Genomic DNA, 23,340 nt, shown 5'->3' with positions numbered 1-23,340 from the left:
TTTTAGTCCATGTGTAAAAATTTGTGTTCAAGCTGTACATGCATGATACATAGGTATTATGTAAATAAGAGATCAATACAAAGGTTTGTTACAAAGCAACAGCATGGTCTTATGGTCTCCTTTTTCCTTATTTTCTGTCATTCCTTCCCCTGTGGCTTTCACTTGCTCTTTTGGTCATACATCTGCATTTCCAAAATGCCACAGTCGCTGTTGGACTTAAAAGGGTAAGGAGTTCTCTAATGATTTCCCACTAAATATGAGGATTTTTCTTATCTTTGGTGTCACCTTCGCATAACATGCCCGCCCTTTCAGTCTCTACTGCTGTGCCCAGAATAGATGCAGAGTGATTTTTGTCTGATGTGTTTTCCAGGTGAAGGCCAGTTCTGTTCATCGCAGAGCCTTATTAATGTTGATTAATGTTGATTAATGATGATTGCTTCTTCATCCTTGTACAACCTTTTGTTTCTCCTGGCATTAGTAATTGCCTTGCTTTTTAAGTTTCATGTTACTACTGTTTGAGCCATAAACTCATCCCCAGGGGTCTGTATCTCCTTTGGCTGTTCAGACATAGGCAGTATTCAATCAGTTCAGCTCTTGGACTCTACAACCACTTTCCTTGGGCTCCTCACTGTCATCTTTGGGGAGGTGGCTCTTCCTCCTTGTGCTGTTCCTCCTCGCCTCCCAATTTCCTGTATTTCAAGTTCTTTTCCTTATTGATTTCATTGTTTTCATGGGTAGTTATTATCTACAGTTTCATGAGAAAGTATTGTGAGAATTAATTGTTTAAAGCACTGATTCCTATTTATTGATCTCTGGAGGTTTGTAAAATGATTGCTTTAGTGCTCTGAAATTTCATGATAATGGCTTTTTTGTAATTATGATTTTATCTATTATGCTTATCACTTGAAGGGTCCTTTTTATTTTTACTAAAATTTCTAAAAACATTTATTTGAAAGCACAGCTATACACATACAAACACACATACACACAGTGGGGAGGGGGGGAAAAGGAGAGAGATTGAGAAAGAGAGAGAGACATATCTTCCATTAACTGGTTTACTTCCTAAATGGCTGTGATAGTTGGATGAAGCTGGTCCAGACTGAGGCCAGCACACCAAGCTCTACCTAGGTCTCCTGTGCTAGTGACAGAGGCCCAGGCACTTAGATTGTCTTCTGTTCCTTTCCTAGGCACATTAGCAGGAAGCTAAATTGGAAACAGAGCAGTAGGACTCCAATATGAAATGCCAGTGTGGCAGGTAGTGGCTTAACTTTGTACCACAGCACCTGCCCCAGAATGGCCCTTTATGCTTTCATACCTTCCAACTCTGGGAATTATCATTGCGTTACTTTGATGATGTCTTCTTCACTTTTTTTAAGATTTATTTATTTTTATTGAAAAGTCAGATATACAGAGGAGGAGAAACAGAGAGGAAGATCTTCTGTTTGATGGTTCACTCCCCAAGTGACTGCAACGGCTGGTGCTGCATGGATCCGAAGCCAGGATCCAAGAACTTCCTCCAGGTCTCCCACGTGGGTGCAGAGTCCCAAGGTTTTGGGCCATCCTCGAGTGTTTTCCCAGGATACAGGCAGGGAGCTGGATGGGAAGCAGGGCTGCCAGGATTAGAACCGGCGCCATATGGGATCCCAGTGTGTTCAAGGCGAGGACTTTAGCCACTAGGCTGCCACGCCGGGCCCTTTCTTCAATTTTTTGTTAGGTGTGCTCTTCCTAGTGCCTGCCCTTCAGCTGTTGGGTCTCCTGAACTGGTGTCTTAACTTTCTTATTTTTTGTCTTGCATCTATTTTGGGAAGACACTTATTGATTTTAATTCCTTTGTTGAGTTTTTTTATTTCTACTATCAAATTTGCAATTTTTAAAAGGTGCCTTTTCTCTCAAAATCATTTTCATTCTTGCTTAATGATTGTAGCATCTTACCTGAGTGCATTAGTGATCATTTTGATGCTTTAAAACCAAGATTGCTCCTCACCATCTATTCGTTTGCACCTTGTGTTTGCTTTGGTCAGTCTTGCAGTCTGGAAGCGTGGTTGGGTGTCTTACGCTGCTTGGCTGGCCACACTTCAGAGTTGGTACCTGCAGTTAAATGGCCAGTTTGCAGGTGTAACTTTCCACATCTCCAGTTGGAAGGATCTGGCCTGGCTGTATGCTGGGGGAGCCCCCCACCATTAGCATCATAAGGACTAGTCTCTGGAAGAACTGTCTTGAAAGCTTTTCTCTGGAGGATATAGGTTGGTTGATAGATTTTAGGTAGGAGAAGACGGCAGAAATATCTAGAACTCAGGATGTAAATGTTCAATGAATACCCATTTTTCTAAGTAGCCTGACACTCAAAAATAAAGGCACTTCATGTGGGGCAGGCATATGGCACGTTGGTTAAGGTGCAACTTGGGATTCTTGCATTCTGTATTGGAAGGCCTTCGTTCCTGCTGCCTTCTGATTCCCTCTTTCTGCTAATGTACACCCTGGGAGGCAGCAGGTGATGGCTTACATACTTGTCCTTGCCACGTGTGTGGAAGACCTGGACTGAGTTCCTGGATTCTGGCTTTGACCTGGCTATTGTGAGCATTTTCCAGGTAAACCGATGGATGAAAGTTCTGAGTCTTTGTCTCTATCTCTGCCTTTCAAATGATGTAAATCCATAAAACTTTTTAAAAGGGGTGTTTACTATAAGGTGAATCCCTATTTAGTGATCCTGTTAGGGAACTACCCTTTTACCCTCTTCAGGGAAGAAGCCTCCATCTTCTGGGTGTAATAGTCCGAGTATATGAGCTAGAGAGGGCAGAGGTTATGCGAAATTTCCACTGAACTTTCTAATTTTTCGCCTCCCTCCTTATATCTGATATCAGAAGTATCACTTCTTCAGCTTTCAGTTGGGATATTGGTCAAACTCCTTCTAAGTTTTGAACAACTGTGTGCTGGTGTGTGTGTGTGTGTGTGTGTGTATACTTGTTTGCTTTTTATTTACTTATGTGAGAGGCAGCAAAAGAAAGTTTCCATCTGCCACTTCACTCCTCAAATGCTCTCAATGGCTGGGAAATCCTAAGCTACAAGCCAAGAATTCCATCCAAATTTCCAGGTAGCAGGAGTCCAGCTGCTCAAGCACTCCTGCTGCCTCCCAGGATCCACATTAGCAGGAAGCTGAAGGTAGGAGCCCTGTCTGGAACTCGACTCCATGCCTTGCAGAACAGATGTCTTAACCAATGTTTGGACTGCTAGGCAAAGCACCTGTCCCATGTTTGTTTTTTGATGGGCAGTTTGGAAATAAATTATGGACATTTTGAAACTTCATTCTTGAGAATTTTAATGTGTATCTCCTATGAACAAGGACAGTTTCCACATAACCACATGTCTATGAGCACAGCTTCAGAAAGTTAGCATTACTCAGGACTATTGTTTAATGCACAGTCATTATCCAGATGACCCTAGTCATCTCAGATGTATTGCATAGTTTTGAAATATTTATTAGAATGTTATTCTTATAGCACAACTAGCAAAAATGAAGTCCCTGAATAGTGAGCATGGATCAGTATGCAACACATCATTGTCCAGGCATCATTACCCGTGACTTCTTGCTTCTGTGTCCTTGGAGACCACTTGGGTTGGAACCAGCCACAGCCCAAGTACCTAGTTTAATAGCCCGGTGCTTCCCACTTTTTATAGGGTGGCTCTTTATTCCATGGCTCTAATGTTTGGCTCTCATAAATTACTTTATTACTGCAGTTCTGGGAGAAAGCATTCACTCCAATCTACTGTCTCTTAAAAATGTCCATTTCTAGAGTTAATCTGGTCCCAGTCAAATTGTATCAGCTTTTAAATTTGAAAATTGGGTATTAGGCTAAAGTGAGATTGGGCTTTATCTCTGTTTAATGTCTCTGAAATTACTATTATTTATTTATTTTTTTTACTGCAGAATGGTTAGGTTCTGCATTCAAAATAAAACTGCTGTAAGAAATCGTCATGTTACATAAAATGACTGCTTTACTTCAGAGTTGTTTGTTTTTTAAGTATTTTTAGGTTGAAAGAAAGAATTACAGAGTGAGAAAGAGAGATAGAAAGAGAGAAAGTATTCTATCTTCTGGTTCACTCCCCAAATGACCACAATGGCTGGGGCTGAACCAGGCTGAAGTCAGAAGCCAGAAGCTTCACCTGAGTCTGCCACATGGGTACAGGGGCCCAAGCAGTTGGGCAGTCTTCCACTACTTTCCCAGGTGCATTAGTAGGGAGCTGGATTAGAGCTAGAGTAGCTGAGACTGCCATATGGAAAACTGGCGCTGCCAGTGATGGCTTAACCTGATGAGCCACGGCTTGAGCTTATGTAGTAAGATACACAGAGACAGAGTTTCTGTCTGCTGGGCCACTCCCCAAGAGGCCCCAGTGACCAGGGCCAAGCCTGGCTGAACCCGGGGGGCTGGAAACTCACTCTGGGACCCAACTACCCCAACCATTATTTGATACCTGCTAGGATTCAGACCAGCAGGAATCTAGAATTGAGATTCAGAGCCTGGATCCAAATCCAGGCACTTAGAATTGAGATGCAGGCATGCTAACCACCGAGTCAAACATCATCCCAAAGTTCAGTGACTTCAGTCAACTCTGCATTGACATATAGAAAAGATAAATCCTAAAAACACAATAGGATACAGTTACACAAACAACAACCAGCATCCAAAGCAGGAAAACTCAATCCATACTGGGGGGTCGAAACCACCCCAGGGTAACAGGGCAGATTATTTGGAACTGTTATTAGTATTTTACCTGAGCCTTGCTCCAAGTATTTGACAGGCAGAAGAAAATCTCAATATATGGTAGAAAGAAAGGGATGTAGGAACATGCAGATGCCTTGGGGGATGGGGAGTGGTCCAGAATAAGAAAAAGTGGAGCAAGCATGGCAACGCCATGGCAGGTTTTGGGGTTTTGTTTGTTTTGTTTTGTTTTATTTTTTGCCCCCTTGTACTCTCTGAAGCAAGCAGTGACAGTTCAGCAAAAAGTCTCATACTGAGATTGACAGAGTCCCATGGGGGAAAGCCCTAGCAGTGGAAATGCACACAGAACTGGCACATTTTGAAAGGTGATGTAGTGGGGAAGCATTGCTGATACTTGCTTTCTGACTTGTAAGTGTGTATGTGTGTTTGTGTGCGCATGTGTGCCTGTTTTCTAAAGGCATGAGGAGTGATGTTCTGGGGTGGAGTGGCACTGTGCCGGTGAGCCACAGGAAGCAAGGCTGTCCACAATGCTGGGAGGAGGCCTGGCCAGTGCATCTTTTCTATGTCCTGTGGGTCACATCTTCCTTGATTGGGTTTTCGACAGAGGCAGTGTTTGTGGCATCACTGAACTGTAGTGGTTTCATCAGCCAGGAACAAACCTTCACCCCAGCTGTCCCACACCCCAGGGACGCAGGTCACTAGTTGGTGTCCTGCAACAGCATCAGGGGATAAGGGCTTCTTGTGGAGACATATTTAGATTTTGCTGAAGTGTTTGCAACATTCTGTAAGTTCTAAATATTTTTGAGCTTGATAGGAAAGAAAATGTTAGTAGTTCTCATCATAATTCACTTCATGAAACAGAAGAACATTTTGTAAAAACCTAGCATGAAAGACATTGCTAACTAGTTCACTGGTTTTCTTTGTTTTTTTTTTTTTTTTAAAAAAAAGCTTATTTCTACTTAAGGAGGGAGAGAGGAAGACAAAAAGAAAGATGTTCCATCTGCGGGTTCACTTCCCAAATACTCCCAGCAGCCAGGCTCAAGCCAGGAGCCAGGAATTCCACCGGAGTCTTCTCCATGGGTGGCAAAAGCCCAAGCTGTCATCTCCCAAGGGCATTATTAGTAGAAATCTGAGGTGGAAGCACACATGGAATTTGAGCTAGCGCTCTAATGTAGGATTTGGTCATCCCAAGTGATGGCTTAGCTTGCTGTGCTGCAGCACCCACCCTAATAATTTTCTTTATTTTTAAGACTTAATTTTCATTTTATTTGAAAGACAGAATCAATCTCTCTCTCTCTCTCTCTCTCTCTCTCTCTCTCTCTCTCTCTCTGTCTGTCTCTCACACACACACACAAGGTGGGGGAGGGTTGTCCATCTTCTGGTTCCCTCCTCAAATGGCCACAACAGGGATAGGCCAAATCCAAGATCCCAGAAATCCATCCATGTCTCCTACATGGTGGCAGGAACCAAAACACTTGGATCATCTTTCAGTACTTTTCCAGGCACATTAGCAGGGAGCTGGATCAGAAGTGGAGCAACTGGGATTCAGTGTCAACGTCCGTCCTCTTGCTCCAGCCCTTGTCCGTCTTCCCCTGCCCTGTTCTTCTCATTCCAGCCCTCGTTTTCATCCCCGTGTTTCTCTGTTGTAGTCCCTTTCTCCATCGTCCCAGTCTTTCTCGATGTAGTCTCTCCGTCTTTCTCACCATCATCGTCGTCCTCGCCTAGCTTTTGCTGGCTACTTTTATATCGTTCTCCACCAATCACTTCTCCCGTGGGTCCACTTGGCGCTACGTGATAGGCCAGTAGCAATGACATAATCGCAGCGAGGGCATTAGCCTATCTCTGTGACTTCCTGTTTACCTGCAGGCAAGACCAACTCCAACTCCGCCATCTTGCAGCAGCCCCTCTCAATCCCAGGAGTGGCTTTAGCGCCACCCCCCCCAATTCAGATTGGCACCCATATGGGATACTCACATTTTAGGCAGCAGCTTTAATCTGCTGAACTTCAATGCCAGCCCCTAAATAACTCATTTTATCAAGAAGCAGTTCTGGGGCTGTATCTCGCCTTCCATAAAGAGCTTAAAAGAGTTGCTGTCTTTGGGGGAAAAAAATCAGTTTTGCACACCATCCTCACCAGTCTGGCTCAGGCATCTGTGGAAGGGGCATTCACTCTGTCTGGGTTGTTGGGTATGCTTTTCCATCTCTGCTTTGGTCTCGAGGCACCTATAGGGAACAGATGTTTTGAGATAAAAATCTTCCATCTACCTTCAATATCAGCATTGTCCTTATGGAGTTCATGTTTGAGAATTGAACATAAAGCACTTGTTCTCCTGATTTATACACTGGGTGGTCCTGTTTCCATTTGGTTCAAGGCACAGGTCATACATTGGCAACAAATGGGGGAGCCTAAAATGGTGAAATAACTGCTTAGTGCACAGGTGGAACACAACCTCCACAACGGGTGGAGAGCCAAGTGAGTGTTGTCTCCACCAGTCCCTGTGCCAGGAAGGTCACATTACAGGCCAGGCCCTTGACCTTGGGTGAATTAACGCAGGGCAGCTTGCATAGGAGACAGAGCATCTTTGGAGCCTTCCCAACCAGAATCATATTAATGTCAACATGTCTGTAAAAAGGAAACTGCTCTCCCAGAGTCGCAGATGGGCTAGTTCAGAAAAGCAACGGCTGGCCCAAGTTCATGCACATTGCAAGTAGATTATATCTGTTTGATCCCAGAGAGATTTTTTCTTCTATATTATGTGGATTAATTTATTCACCTTTAAAAAAACTAGAAAAATTTGATTCTAAAGTCATAAAATCAGCTGTGTTGGACAAATCAATTCTGGATGCTGGTGAACCAGAGGAAACAAAAATGCTTTGAAGAATGTCATCCACAACTTTTTGGCAGAGGAACTAAAAATGTAGACGTATGTGTGTTCTCTGAGTGTGTGTGAGTGCAAATGTTTGGGATAACATGTCATGAGTGATATTTGACCTCACCCATTTTTCCAGATTACCTCACTTAAATTTCACATGGGATCCTTTTTTATTTTTTCCCTTTAATTGTTGATTAATTTACTGGATAGTGAGTCATCTATTCCACACATTGTAGAGGGAACTTCAGTGTGATCCTGTCTGTGGTTGGCCAGCTGGAAGCACCTGCTGCCAGCAGGCTGTTCCCTCCCAGGCTGTTACCTGTGCTGACGGAGAGTGGGGAGGGGACAACCAGCAGGTGGCATGGGCTCAAGGCCACTGCCTTCTGGAGGTTAGACTGGAGAGAGCCCTCAGCACAGAGCCTGCTACTGATGTTGCTTCTTAAAATCTTCAAGGACCCAGAATTTTGCCAGTTATGTTCCTTTTTTTTAAAAGGATGTCAATCTATACTACCTGAAATATAAGGAATAAAAAATTTTTATATTGTAAATCCAAGACAACCTCTTTGATGTTTATGTTTTGTTACTTCTTAACCTGAAGTACTTTAAAAAAATTATTGCCAAAACCCATGAAATCCCAAATTTCTAGTATGTGGAGCTGGTACTTATGCCTCTGTTTAATTCTTGGTACGTAGCAGGGTAATGTTTTCTGAGCTGAATGGAGCACAAACATTTGTCAAGTGTGTTAACTGCCCTCAACCTCATTTTACCATCTCTTACTCAGGTAGTATTTGCTCACCAGCATGGGTGGCCTCTTTTCTCCAAACATGCTAATAAGCATGGTAGCAGAGTGGTTAACTGGTTAAATTCAATTGACAGAAACAATTAAATGGAAATAGATAATGGTGTGTGTGTGTGTGCGTGTGCGTGTGTGTGCGCGCGCACGTGCGCGCACAGCGGAGAGGAGGCTGACTGAAGCCAGCTTTGCCTGTAGGGACAGCTCTGGGAGAGTCTTTTACACAAAGCACAGAAATGCCTGCCAGTCATCTCCCAACATCTCTTTCCAGAAACCGAAAGCCCCGACACCTCCCAGCGTGGAGCTGGACCACTGCCTGTCCTTACCTCGACCCCCGGTGGACCCTGCCAAGATGAGAAGGATCAGCAGCGCCCGAGCGCGCTTGTTCCGGGCAGCATCCCAGGGCCCTCCACTACCTGCCGAGAGTAAGGTCCCTGAACATTCTTGAGGCCCTGGTTGGAGGGGGAGCACCTGGGATTGGGGAACAGCAGCTCTATTTCTGTGATTTCCTTCCTGACTCTGAATGACTCTGACATGGACTGAGACGGAGTTAATATTGAGCAAAAGTTGGTTAAGGAGCATTGTTCGTGTACCTCTCTGGCTGTTTAGAAAGAATGCCAAAGTATCCCAGTTTCTTAAAAGTATTGCCCAACAGGAAAAGAGTATTTGGAAAAGGGTTTCCTAATGGGTGGTTTTCCTGGGTAGGAAAGAAGTGAATTTTTTAAAAATTAGAATTCAGAAAGTTAATTTCCATTAAAAATTCATGAGGATGGTGAGTTGTACAGCATGTACTCAGCTTATGGCTCTGAAAATGCTTTTCTGCTCCTGTGTAAATATGTAAGCGGAGCTTCCTGGGACTCTGCCTAGTGTCAGACGTGCTGGCAGGTGTCTGACCTGGGACTGTTCCTAGGGATGCCGACAACTGCCCCCAATCCAGGACATCCTAAGGGTTTTTCAGATTGCCCCCAAAACAGCTGACTGTCAGATGACAACTTAGTGCATCATACCAGTATAGTTTTGTTTTTGTTGTTGTTTGTAAAGACATTAAATAGTTTAGGAATAATAGAAGACAGGAGAGTGTGTTGTGAAACATATCCGAAAAGTATGACTGAGTTACTCCAGTCTTCAATATATATGTTTAGGGTCTTGTTCTAACTTGATAATATTTTTTAAAGTATGTGTTTGAAACCATTGGGAAACTATGTCCCCAGGAGCAGACAGAACAGGCTGTATCTCACCTAACAAGGATGGGTGAAGAGGGATGAGTATATAGTGACAGAAAAGCAAGAGTCAAAAGACGATTTCCTGACCATCAGACTTGGTTGACATGCAAGCATTTCCTTTTTATTAGTCATCAACATTTGCAAAGTTGAAGAATTCAAATTTATGACTTCTTATGGAGAATCAAGAAGTCTGGCAACCCCCATTCCATGCAGCCTTCGTGGGAGTGATTGAGTGGTCCCTCCGCATCCGGGACCCACCTTCCCCTGCCATAGCGTTGTTGGGGGGGGGGAGTCCCACATGTAGCTCATCATGTCTTCATAGCCCAATTGATCCTGGTTTGTCTATCTGGTGCCTGATAAACGGGAAGGGTAGGGCCCAGGAACAAGATTATCGCAGGTCATGTGCCTCCTGCCATGACATGGCAACCAAGTGTGTGATTAAGTGGCTTAGTCACTCTGGTGTTCAATGAACCTCTAGTAAGCATTGGACTTCTTTCTAAGTCCTGAGTGCTTGCCATGTAGAGCAGGGAGGGAGACAGTAGTAGCGCAAATATCTAAGACCATTCAGGTCCTAAAGACAGCGGGACAGAGCCCCCATGGCAGCAGTTAGTCCACTGTAACACAGCTGGCTCTGGAAGGTGTCTTGCAATGGGACACAGAAGAAGGAGGCAGCCACATAATGGAGTCTGTGGACCACACGCCCACACTGGGAGGGGAACAGGTGCCAAGATTTCAGACAGGGCACCTCAGCCCACCTGTTGAAGGCTGCAGAAGCCAGGGGCTCTGTGCAAGGGCCAGTGCTGGATTTAAGTAAGACGCACCACAATAGCTGCGTTGTTCCTTCATAGTCATCCTCAATTATAGCTGCACCAGGGTCATCTCCAAAGAACTTTCCAGAAATTTTGCCCACATGGATATCACACTGGTGAGATAATAAAGGCTCAGTAGTTGCAAGAGCATGGGGTTTGCTGTGATGGGGAAGAACATGATCCTGGAGCCCAGGGTCCCTCCGCCAAGCCAACATGAGGGCTGCCCACCCTGTGGTTTGTGATCTATTCTTGTTTCTAAGCTTGGAGACCAGGCACACGTTGCATGCCCTGAGCTGGTGCTGCTCACATGCGGAAACCTTGTGCAAGTGGACATTTGCCTGCCCCCCTTACAATCAGAGCTGCCTGGCCTGGTGTTTGTGCCCATCTGTTACAACCCAACACATCTCCTCTCCACCCTGCCTTCGCCTCTGCTGTGAGGCCCATGTCAGTGGTTCACAGGAAACAGTGATAGCCAAGGCCACTGCCATTGCAGAAGCACACACAACCCTGGGTTGCCCCATGTAAAGAAACGCTTGTGCTCTCCTGCTTTGGAACTCCCTCTTGGAGGAGCTCCCTGGATCTGATGGCCCCCGTCTCTTCGCTGTTTAGAAAGAGTGGCTTCTGTTGGGTAACTGCCATCATCAGGACACCCTGCTGCACATCCCTCTCCTGCCACACTCTACCCTTAGCCCCCCATCCCTTGCCTCCCTGGATGTCTGTTATCAGTAGCTGGGTAGAGACTGGACTGTGATCAGGAGGTTTGGCTTCCCTGGTTTAAGTAAATGAAAGGGGAGGAGTCATCTCCACAGATCCCGCCATCACTGTGTTCAGGTAGGAGTTAGGGATGGAGGTGGTGCTGCTGTTGCTGGCACCATCCCTCCCCCTTACTGGAGCCAGACAGTGACCTCCAGTCCTCTCCTCCACTTCCCTATCTCCCAGTGCCCCCCTGCTTGCCAGTCAAGCACCCCATCTGCCAGTCCTTGGCTGTCACCTTCTTTACCATCGCCTCCCCTCTTGCTTTGTCCTTGTCCTGCCCTTGGTGCTCTGGGCTCCAGCCCAGCAGAGCCTGGGGAAGCTGAGCCCCCACCCCAAGCCCATGACCCCTGTCTCCCAGTTCAAGTGATCACTGTCTCTGTCTTTCATAAAGTTGTCAGGAAGCATACGCATCAGTTTGTGTCACCCCCTCATGGAAACTCTTGGACAGCCCCTGGCCAGGCTGTGCCATTGGGAGTCCCAGGAGCTTCCAGGGGACCACTCCTAGCAAAATGTTCATTGCCTTTTTTTTGGAAAAGAGGGCAGGTATCCCAGTAAGCCGGGGATACCTCTTCCCCCAGCCTCTGGGCAGGGTGCACATGAGCAGTGCCTAGGAGCGTGTTAAAGGGTTGGGTCAGCCATTCAGAAAAGAAGCCTGTTCTAATTCTCACCATTCACACAGTGGTCTGATGGGCCCAGGACAAGCTGAGGACACGGGGCTGTCATCACAAGTCTCACCTGCCTGGCTGTGTAGGAGGCTTGGGCATGAAGTCAACCTTGACTCCACACTTCTGTTCCTTTTTTTAAATTTTGTTGTTTCATTTATTTAGTTTCTCATAGTTCCTTAGGCGCAGAAATTTCCCCTTTCGCTCTTCCCCTCCCCCTCCATTGTTTTCCCTATAATATAAGGATAGTGTAGCTCTTTAGCAATAGTTACAGTCTGTCCTTCTTTAAGTGTATCATGACATTGTAGGTATAGACAATGGTAGAATTTCCAGCATCCAATTGTCAGGATGTATTTAACACTTTCACTGGTAGTTCATCTTTTATTCAGAAATAGAGATTCATGCAGCAATGTATCTCTACTTCACAGTATATTTGTATCCATTGTATAGTTCCTCTACATAAATATATATATGTTTACTTATATATCTATTGATCTTGTATTTTGCATGAAGGTTGTCTATGTCAGAAGGAACATATGATGTTTGTCCTTTTGTGGTTGTCTTATTTCACTGAGCATAATGTTCTGTAGTTGAGACCGTTTTGTTGTAGGTAGTTGAATTTTGTTCTTTTAAATGGCCAAGTAGTACTCCATGGAGTCCTTATTTGAAGTGTTTGCCCCCTGGGAATCCTTCCAGATGTTTGTCAGGCTCTGCCTCTGTGAGGCTTTGTTCCTCCTCTCTCTCACTGCCCCCCCAGACTTCTCTACCATCTATGCTTCTTCCAGACCCAGTGGGGACCACACCTTAATCCCTTACACCTCTGCCTCTCTGTCCCCAGGTTGGCCAAGCAACTGCAGTGGAAATGGTGGTTTTCTGTGTTTGTAACTCAGGAGTCGAGCACAAAAAGTGCTATATAGTAGGTGCCAAAGGAATGTCTGAAATGGAGTCATTCCTTTACTGTTTCCTTTTGAGGTTTATCCATTGTCCCCTACAAAATGATGTGCTGCCAGGGTCTGCTCATGAGGCCCGGAGTGTCACCACCCAGGGCTGGGTACCCATAGGGAGGAAGAGAGCCCCAGGGCAGCTCCTCCCTGTAGCTTGAAGCCACCAGCCCACCCCAGTAGTTTGTACAGACTGAGGAGCACAGTTCTGTTGTTCATGGCAGGACCACCCATATGTGCAACAGCACCTGGTGTGTGGTGGGTGCCTGCTAAATACTTCTGGAACAAACAAATGGCGGAGAGAATGCTAAAACACAATGGTCTAAACACTGCTCTGCCCCTTAGTAGGGAAGTCAGCCAAGGGAGAAAGCCCCAGGCCAGAAGGTGAGGACTCTTGGGGGTTCTCTCTCTCCCTTTCTCTTTCTTCCCTCCCCCCTCCATCCCCCTGCACCCCTTGCTTCCTCCTCCCCCCTTCCACTCCCTTCTTTCCTTCTCTCTCTCTCCCTCCCCTTCCTCTTCCTGCCTCCCTCCATCCCAGTCCCTCCCTCTCTCCCTCCTCTCTTCCTTCCTTCCTTCCTCAAGTGCCCTAGCACTTGAGTCATCCTTTGTTGTTTTCCCAGACATATTGGCAGAGACCTGCATCAGAAGTGGAGTAGCTGAGACTCGATCCTGTGCCCATATGAGATGCCAGTGCTGCAGGTGGAAGCTTAGACTACTACACCATGGTGCTGTCCCCCTAAGGTTTCAGTAACCATGATGATAATAACTTCTATGCTTTGGATGTGCTAGCATCATGTGAGTCAGTGCTAGGCCACATGTTTTCATTCTTGCCATGTCCCCCAAAGAAGCAGGGACCACTAAAAAAAAACATTGAGAGAAGAGTTGAGCAATCTGTTCCCTCCCATCACACAGAGCTGGAACTCTAGGAATCTGCACTTGAACCTGAGTCTGATGGGATCCAAGCTCTGCCCTTCCCCTTCCTAATAGGCCTTACTTAACTCCTGTGGCTTTAGGTCCCTGAACCTTTGCTCACCTGAGAAATGAAGGTTGGACCAGCTGACCGGGGCTTTCAGCTGCAACATTCAGTGTTTTGGGAAAAGGGTGCTCAGTCAGAAGGGTGGAATAGGTGGTTTTGCAGTGGTTTGTTAAGTTTCCAAGCAAGCACGAAAGAAGCAGCCTTGAGTCATTTGGGAAAAACCTGTTCAACTGCACTTGTCCGTATGAAGTTCATTTCTCCCTGACTCCCCTTGCTGGACCATGGAAAACGTACTTCGACAAAACCTTTTTTACCGCGGATTGAAGGCCGGCAGCAGAATAGATGATAAGCGACTTCTGACGTCAGTGCGATGGTGAAGTGAGTGCCATTTTTATCAGCCTAGGAATCTGCATTTCTAAGCAGGGCACATGTTTTCATTCAGAGGCAGGGCATCTTCTGGCTTTTCCATCACGTTCCTCTTTGGAAAGCCTTGTTGACCTTTCAGTGCCTTCCACTTTCCATGGCATGGTGGGCGTGGTCTGCCAGGACTCTTCCCTCTGCCCCTGCTCCTCTGGTCTCTTTACATACTCAATTCTTGTTATCCTTCAGGTACCTCTAACCCACTCCTGCTGGCTGGTCTCTCTGCTCCAACAGGTGCCCGGTTCTTCCTTCCACCACGCCCACCCTTGTTTTAAGTTGCTCCTGCCCACACCCTCATCCCCCCTCCTCTTTTCCCCATAGACCTATTACATCAGCTACCTGCTTTATTGTGATGTGTTGCATGTGAGCTGGTATGCCCTGCAGATCTAGGTGTCCCTCCCATGGGATGGAAGCCCTATGTAGTCATTGAGCTCTGTTTTGCCATAGATGCTCCCCAGGTGCCTAACCACAGAGCCTGACCTCAGAGAGGCCCTGCTCAATGACATTTTTTTGAGATAATTAATAACATGGTAAAGTTCAGGAGGAAGGGTTATTATGGGACACAGAAGTACTTTTTGTGAACTAGATAGTTTATTTAACCAAAATTCGTTTGTTTTTTTTTTATTTCAGTTAGACTCTAAGCTACTATAATACCCTATTCATTTTTTTAAAAAAATTGTTCATTTCTTATTGGAAAGTCAGAATTACAGAGAAAGAGAGAAAGAGAAAGATCTTCCATCCCCTGGTTTACTCCCTAAGTGGCTGCAACAGCCAAAGCTGAGCCGATGTGAACCAGGATCCAGCTGCCAGGAGCCTCTTCTGGGTCTCCCATGCAGGTTCAGGGTCCAAGGCTGTGGGCCGTCCTCAACTGCTTTCCCAGGGCACAAGCAGCGAGCTGGATGGGAAGTGGAGTAGACAGGACATGATGTTATGCCTATATGGGATCCTGGCACATGCAAGGTGAGGACTTTAGCTTCTAGGCTGCTGCGCCAGGCCCAATCCTTTTCAATTTTAACTGAGATTTGGTGGTGCCAGGGCAGACACAAATATGAGGTCTTTTATGTTTAGAGACTTTTGACTTATTCCAGACTCAATTATAGGCACTGTAGAATATAATCTTTTTTTTCTAAAAATGTGTTAGAGAATCATGATGGTGGACTAAGGTAAGGACATGTTTAAACAGAAAAGCATTAGCCAATGTGAAGCAGAGAGGGCACATTCTAGGAAATAGGAGAGGACAAAATGACAGCAGGTGGGTACCTGGAGACTGACAGACATGGGAAAGCAGCAGACACAACGGTGTGTTGTAGTGACCAATACCCCAGAGACATTCAGTGAGCGGTGATCTAAATTGCACGGGCAGCCGAAACTCTACCAGCATCAATGTGGGAAGGGGCATTCACCGAGAGATCAGGAGGTGAACCCAGACAAAGAACTGTCCGTCCTGCTGGTCTGTTTGATTTGACCGGGAGCAGAGACAGAGCAGCAGATCCCAGACAGGCAGTGTGGGAACAGGGTGGATTTCACAGCCCAGTCCGTCCCCTAGAGCAGAATTGGGTGCTATTTTGTCTAGAGAGACAAAGGCTATGGGACAGGACTGAGCAGGGACTAAGCTGGGAGTGAACACGTTTCTGGCTCAGAGGCCTGGAACAACCTGGCGTACTACAGGTTCCACCCAAGACCATTGTCCATGCCCACAATGATGGACATATGACTGTTTATGAAGAATTATAATATAGGGGAACTCGGAGGAGTGATTTGTGGAAAGGGTGAGAGAAATCCCAGGGCCTATGGAACTATATCATAAAATGATAATAATAATTTTTTTTTAAAGATTTTATTGTTATTGGAAAGCCGGATATACAGAGAGGAGGAGGGACAGAGAGGAAGATCTTCCACCCGATGTTTCACTCCCCAAGTGAGCCGCAACGGGCTGGTGCGTGCCGATCCAATGCCAGGATCAGGAACCTCTTCCGGGTCTCCCACGCGGGTGCAGGGTCCCAAAGCTTTAGGCCGTCCTCGACTGCTTTCCCAGGCCACAAGCAGGGAGCTGGATGGGAAGTGGAGCTGCCGGGACTAGAATCGGCGCCCATATGGGATCCTGGGGTTTTCAAGGCGAGGACTTTAGCCGCTAGGCCACACCGCCGGGCCCCAATAATAATAATTTTAAAAAGCAAAAAATAAAATAAAAGGCATTAAAAGAGAAAAAAAAGTGTTAAAAGGTAGTGACTCCCAAAATGAAGAGTGCCTTTACAAAATTCTTCCCCTTCTTTGTCCTTACAGCCCAGAAGGTGGTGGAGTCCCAAGACACAGGTAGGATGGGTGACTCTGTGATGGCAGTAAATGGAATTCATGTAGCAAAATCCAAGACCCTTGGCCATGTAAAGAGAAACCACCCACTTCAGCTAACTTACGACAGAGGCATCAGGGAAACCAAGGAGCAAGACACCTTGCAAGGACCGACGTCCTCACCATCCCATCTTCAAAGCAGAGGGTCAGTATCCCATTTACTTAAGCTTTTTGCCAAGATAATTCTACCCTTTGTTCTGTATCCTTTATGAATGATCAATTTACTCTGTTCCCTCTAATGTGAGACAAAGTGAATGAGTAAGGGAGATTGCTTCTCATGACTGAATGGAATTGACCCGATAGCATCTCCAGCTTAATCCTCAGGAAGCTGTTTATTCATAAATACCAGCATGCCTATCCAAGAGAACTGTCAGGAAAACTTGGCTGGACTGTCAGGCGGCCACAAGGATGACGGATGGTTCCTGTCTGTGTTTCCCTCGGGATTCATGCCTGGCCGGCCGTCTCCTGCCGGGTTAGTTGGCTCTTGGTAGCTCCACAAAAGCGAGCCTCGCTTTTCTTCTTTGGTGGAAATTCAGAGTTCAGTATTGATTGTGTAAACTAGGAATTACAATAGGAGGCTTCTTGGAGTCCAGGTCTCTGAAATAATCCCTCTAATAACTGCTCATGGCATGTTCTCAGATAGGGCTTCCTTAAGAAGCCATTTTCCTACCGTATCAAGGATTCCTGGACAGACATTCACAACTCTGCAGACTGCACAAGAAGTTTCCAGTGATGGGAGCCTGGGGTAGGTAAGGGGTGGGAGTAAAGAAAGCAGGCTCTGTTCTCCAGTCCCAGTCAATAGCAGTGCCCTCGGAAGAAAGGCTGTACAGGATTACTCAGCTAATTTCTTTTCTAGAATTTTCCATTGGGTCATATCATGGACAGTTGCCCAGTTAGAATTTGCTCAACAAGACTCAGTGCCATGGGCCATTTTAAGATCAAGGCCTTGTTGCCATCGCTTTACATTCTGGATCTGACATTGCCTTGTATACTTGGAGCAGGCATAAAACTTTTCCCCGAATCGGCCGCTTGGCTTGGCAGCTTGTTTAGCTGAGCTGACCTCTCCTGCTGACACGGACTCAAGAGTTGTCACACACACGGAATTTGTATTAGGCAACCCAGCAGTCCCTGTAATGTCGTATTGCGTTCAAAACATTTTTAAAGTAAAGGTTAAAAAAAGAAAAAAAGAAATGTCTCCTTCAGTGGAAGAAAGCAGCTTTAAACTGGGATTTGGGGGAGGGGGAATTGAGCACAAAACATCAAAAAAGGCCGCAGGTTTTTTCCAGTGGGTGAATGAGAATGGGCTGTGATCCCTCAGCACGCCCAGCAAGAAAGGTAGCGGGGCAGCTTGTGTATCTGTCAGAAGTCAGAACCGAAGGAAGAAGGAAGCATTTATCTTGCGGCACCCATCCTTATGGGAATGCAAGCTGGCCAGAAAAACCCAACCAGAGCTACTTTCCCGGGTTTGTTTATTTTTGCAAAACCTGCAGCTGCTGCAGAGTAGTCTGTAAGCCAGGGTTCCTTATGTCCTCCTCGTTCTGAGACAACAACCCTGCACAGCCAAAGGCGGATCAGTTAGGGCCTGGATGCCCTGCTTCCCAACTGTCCCAGCCAGGCCCTGGCTGTTCACCTTAGGATGGCTGTGTGTCGTCCGATGACTGTGTCCGAGCAGCGTTCACAGTCCACCCCAGCCAGTCTGACTTCCACTAACATTTTTGCACCGTGAATCGTTTAACCTCCTTTAATCATGGGGTGGAATGTTGTTGAAAGTGGTGCCAAAAGTCAAGTTTATACAGTAGGATTGAAAGCAAACCAGAAAATGGAAACTCTGAGCAAGCCTTTCATTAATTGCATTCATGAATCGGTCTGGGACGCTCAGTAATTGTTTCTTGTAAACATTTCAGCGGATAATTCCAAGAAGTGAGCTGTGCCGTTCAGCGGCGGCTTCCCAGTTTTGATGCCAGAGCCCTACCCTCAATTAACATTTGTTCGCCTTTAGATCATAAAGTGGGAGATGAAAACTTGTCAACGAGTTGGGCAGGGAGGAAGAGGAGGGGGCGAAGGGGACGGAAGAAGGAAGGACAGCTCCCAGCCGGGGCTGCTAGAGCAGCCACCTCTGTGTTGAGTGTTTCTCTGGAAGGGGAGAGAAACAGCAGTACGATCTATCAGTTGGGAGCGTCCTGATGCTTATGCCCTTAATTTAAACCCTGGGTAGATCAGAGATGGGATAGCCGAGAGCTTTGATTTTGTGCTCCTTATGGTGGGATTGCTAAACAAGCGTTCCCTGCAGAAAGCTATTGGGGGCCATTTCACTTTCCTGCAGAGCAGCATACCCTCAAGCACTTACACAACTGTCTGTTACCACAGTGGCTGTGTGTCCCTTTGGGGACTCTGAATTTGGCAGACCTGCTCCTTGAGCCTCGCACTTTGCATTGCCAAGTGCATCCGATTGAGGAAAACTGCTGTTGACCAGCCAGAGGGCCCATCTGGTCAACCTCTCAAGACTTTCTACATAGATGCTACTCACCCAGTCTTGGGGTTGAGATGTGGGAGTTTGGGGTTGGAAAGCCAACCAGTTCATTGTGGAGAGTCAGGAGCTCTTTGAGGAGCCTGAATCTCTGGGCTTAGCTTTGAATCTCCCACAGTCACTCAATTTCTCTTTGACAAGTCTTGTTAGCACTTCCAGGGACTTGATCTTTCTTTCTTTTTTTTTTTTTTTAAGATTTATTGGAAAGGAAGATACACAGAAAGGAGGAGAAACAGAGAGGAAGATCTTTCATCCACTGATTTACTCCCCAAGTGGCTGCAACGGCCAGAGTTGAGCTGATCTGAAGAGCCTGAAGCCTCCTCCGGGTCTCCCAAGGCTTTGGGCCGTCCTCCACTGCTTTCCCAGGTCACAAGCAGGGAGCTGGATGGGAAGTGGGGCTGCCAGGATTAGAACCGGCACCCACATGGGATCGTGGCACATGCATGGCAAGGACTTTAGCAGCTAGGCTACCATGCCAGGCCCTCAATCTTCTTATCTATATAATGGCCGTGCCTGTGCCCCTCTACTGCCAGCTATCCTTAGCCTTCACTGCAATTTTCAAGTGTGGGAATGACCTCCAACCCTTGAAAGTTGTATTTGTAAACTTATAAGTGCTGTTAATGTTGTTGGCATTAAAGGTTTTAAAAGAGTGCTCCTGGTTAAAGGTGGCAAAGTAGAGAACAGTCTGAGAAACCCAAAGAAAGTAGCCAAGATGGAAACCAGGAATAAGGAGCTGATGCTGAGCCATAGTGGATAAAGGTCCTGCTTGCGGTTTTGGCTTGTACTGTGGATACCGGTTCAAGTCCTGGAAGCTCCACTTCTGATCCAGCGTCCTGCTAATGCACCTGGGACTTAAGTGTTTGAGCTACTGAATCCACATTAGGGACCTGGAAGAAGCTCCTGGCTGCAGATCAGCCCAGTTCTGGCTTTTGTAGCCATTTGTGGAGAGAACCAATGGATAGAAAATATGTCTCTCTCTGTCTCCTCTTCTCCTGCCCTCTGTAACTCTGCCTTTCAAGTAAATAAATCTTTTTTTAAAAAGTCATCAAGGAAGAGAGAAAATGACTCCAACCCCAAGTACAAAAGATAACTTTTAAAAAATATATTATTTATTTTTATTGGAAAGTCAGATATACAGAGAAAGGAGAAAGAGAGAAAGATCTTCCGTCCCCTGGTTCACTCCCCAAGTGGCCGCAACAGTTGTTCCAAAGCCAGGTGGCAGGAGCTTCTTCTGGGACTCCCACGTGGGTGCAGCGACCCAGGGCTTTGGGCTGTCCTCTACTGCCTTTGCCCAGGCCATAAGCAGGGAGCTGGAAGAGAAGCTGGTACATGAACCAGCGGCTGTATAGGACCCGGAGGATGCAAGATGAGAATTTAGCCAGTAGGCTATCACACCAGGCCCCCATAATGCAAATTTTAAAACACAGTTTCTATTTACAAAAATACTTGAAAGAGTAACAGAGGAATAAATGTTGATTTACTTCCCCAAATGCCTGCCAAAGGCCAGGAGCCTGAAACTCCATCTGGCTCTCTCACAGGAGTGGCAGGACACAAGCACCTGAACCATTATCTTCCTATCCCACTCCTAGGTGCAATTGTAGGATGTTGGATCAGAAGTAGAAGAGTGCCTGGCATGGTAGCCTAGTGGCTAAAGTCCTTGCTTTGAATGTACCGGGATCTCATGTGGGCGCCGGTTCTAATCCCGGCAGCCCCACTTCCCATCCAGCTCCCTGCTTGTGACCTGGGAAAGCAGTTGAAGATGGCCCAATGCTTTGGGACCCTGTACCCATGTGAGAAACCCAGAAGAGCTTCTGTCTCCTGGCTTTGGATTGGCTCAGCTCTGGCCATTGCGGCTCACTTGGGGAGTGAATCATCAGACAGAAGATCTTCCTCCCTGTCTCTCCTCCTCTCTCTATATATCTAACTTTGCAATAAAGATAAGTAAATCTTTAAAAAAAAAAAAAGCAGTGGAAGAGCCAGGACTGAAAGCAGCAGTCTGATGTAGGTAATCCCAAGAGACAGCTTAACCTACTATGCCATAACATCTACTATAACTGTAACTTTAATAAACTTATGCATAAATGAAGGCTTGGTATTGTCTGCCTGGCAAGCTTTCCTTGGAGAAGTGGATCTCTTGCATTGTATAATAAGCCTTGCTTTATTTGTGGTTGCCAGAAGTCCTTCCTCCTGAGGGCTGCTTAGGTGCATCTGGGCTGGCTGAGCAGAGATCTCTAGACTCCAGCTATAGCAGTTGGTTCAGAGCAACGGACACACACGCGATCCAGGGCAGGCTGGTAGAATCCCTCACTGCAACTTTTGCCAAGGCCTTTGGGAAAAGTTCTGGTTTCCCAAGACCCCAAGCTAGAGAAATGATGGAATGTTGGAGGACCACTAGCCCTTTCACTGCTTTGTGGAGAGAGACTCAGAGAGGGAAGTGCGTAGAAGCACAGAACCAAACAATGGAGGTCCTACTCCCCAGGTTCCAGGACGAGAAGGAGGCCCCTAGATCCACCGGTGCCTGAAGCCATCCTGTCAGTGTTGGAGACTGTCCAGTTTTGTGAGCCAGTGTTCCTTGCTTCCTTTTTGCTTCTTCCTGCCTTCCTTTATTTTCCCCTCCCTACTTCCTTCCCTCTTTTCTTTCTTAACTTTCTTCTCTTCTTTGCTTCCTTCCTTTCTTTTATTAAAGAGTAATTTCTTTGGAACAGCAGCAGAGAGAGATGATGAGGGGGAGAGAGAGAGAGACTTCCATCTGCTGATTCCTTTTCCTAAAGCCCACATCAGCCAGAGCTAGGCAAAGCCTGGGCCTCCTGTTTTTGTTGCAGGAACCCGAGACCTTGCACACTCAAGTGCTGCCCCCCAGCTGCTTTGGCGAGAAGGCTGGATCAGAAGCTCAGAGCAGCTGAGACTTGGACCAGGTGCTCTGATTTGGGTTTTAGGGTTTCCAGATAGTGGCTTACCCCACTGCACCTTAATGCCTACTTTGCCTGCCTGCCTCAGTTTCCTTCAACCGGGACAGTCTGTGGTACTTGTGGTACTGGTTGAATTTTTGTTCCTCAGAACATTATAGCTCATTAGCCTCATTCACCTACCAGTCCTCTTGAACTCTAGAAGAAAAATAAGGGCTAATTTGAGAGTGGACACGCACAGTTTGTGAGACTTTGGTGGGGAGGGGGAGAAACAACGGATTCCACTGTAAGTGAATCTCAGTTCAGAAAGATGGACCTAACTGTCTTGAATTGCACAGGTGAAGTCTCAGGGCGTGGGAGAACTGAGGATGCCCTGTCAGCACCCAAATCACAGTGGCCTAGAGGAAGGGGTAGATGAGACTGAAGGCAACTCAGATTGTTTGTGAGCCAGCTGTGTGTGTGTGTGTGTGTGTGTGTGTGTGTGTGTGTGTGATTGATGAGATGTTGAGGACCCTGCCACTAAAAAGAACTTGTGTGTGTTTGTGTGTGTGTGTGTGTGTTACCATAACCCACTCCACATAAACTAAGGGAGTTCACTCTTAGGTCCACAAAGAGAGTGGATTTGGTGGCTGGATGTTCAACAAAACCAAAATTTAAGCCACAGGGTACCCCAGTTCTTTTCTGTGGATCCCACCAAACCACAACAAATGAATGACTCCTTTTAAAGAAAAGAAACTAAGTTAGGACAGGAGCTAACATGGATCTTGGGCTTTGGAATGTAAAGAACATCCCAAAAGACAGACGAGGAAAACAGAAGATGGAAAAGATGAGCCTCCAAAAAACATGGAACTAAATAAGATGATTTCCCATCATCTCAAAGAAATTATAGATCATTTCTTAATTTTTTAAAAAAAAGAACTCTGAGTTATAAAAATTCAAATTATTAGATTATAAACCCACATAAGGAAATGACAAAATAAACTTACAGGACTTAAGAAATGAAATAAAAATGTACAAACATGGAGAGAAAAGCCACATTAGAGATTTTTTAAAATTAGAATAAAAACAGCTGAAAATGCAGAGAGGCATGTTGGACAGGCCAGAGGAAATCATGCAAGAAGAAAGAATTGGCAGTGATTAGAGAGTGCAGAGAGGTCCTGAAAAATGAAGCTTGCATTCCTGCGGAGGAGAATGCTCCTGTTCCACTGTCTTCACTTCCACCTCTTCCTCCAGTATCCCTCCTGGCACAGCCTCCCTGCTAACCGACAGGCCTCTTCCGAGTGATCCGCATGTGTCAGCGACAGGAATCCACGGAGAGTGGACGGATGAGATCTAAACAACAAGAATGGGCAAAAAATTCAGACAAAATGGAAGACAACTTTCTAGG

The 23,340-nt window shown here is 46.1% G+C and overlaps 1 protein-coding gene across 1 annotated transcript in view; it reads left to right on the top strand.

Annotated features, from left to right (window-relative positions):
• Nucleotides 1-23,340, top strand: part of ARMC2 (armadillo repeat containing 2) — a 103,892-nt gene that overhangs the window by 3,731 nt on the left and 76,821 nt on the right. Inside the window, exons 3-4 of the mRNA XM_058669322.1 lie at nt 8,656-8,809; nt 16,455-16,665. Coding sequence (XP_058525305.1) covers nt 8,656-8,809; nt 16,455-16,665 — 365 coding nt within the window. The remainder of the gene's footprint in view (nt 1-8,655; nt 8,810-16,454; nt 16,666-23,340) is intronic.

This window comes from Ochotona princeps, chromosome 1 (assembly GCF_030435755.1).
Source record: "Ochotona princeps isolate mOchPri1 chromosome 1, mOchPri1.hap1, whole genome shotgun sequence".
NCBI classification, from domain to species: Eukaryota; Metazoa; Chordata; class Mammalia; order Lagomorpha; family Ochotonidae; genus Ochotona; species Ochotona princeps.
The sequence above is the reverse complement of the archived record's forward strand: the minus strand, read 5'-3'. Positions and strand labels throughout refer to the sequence as shown.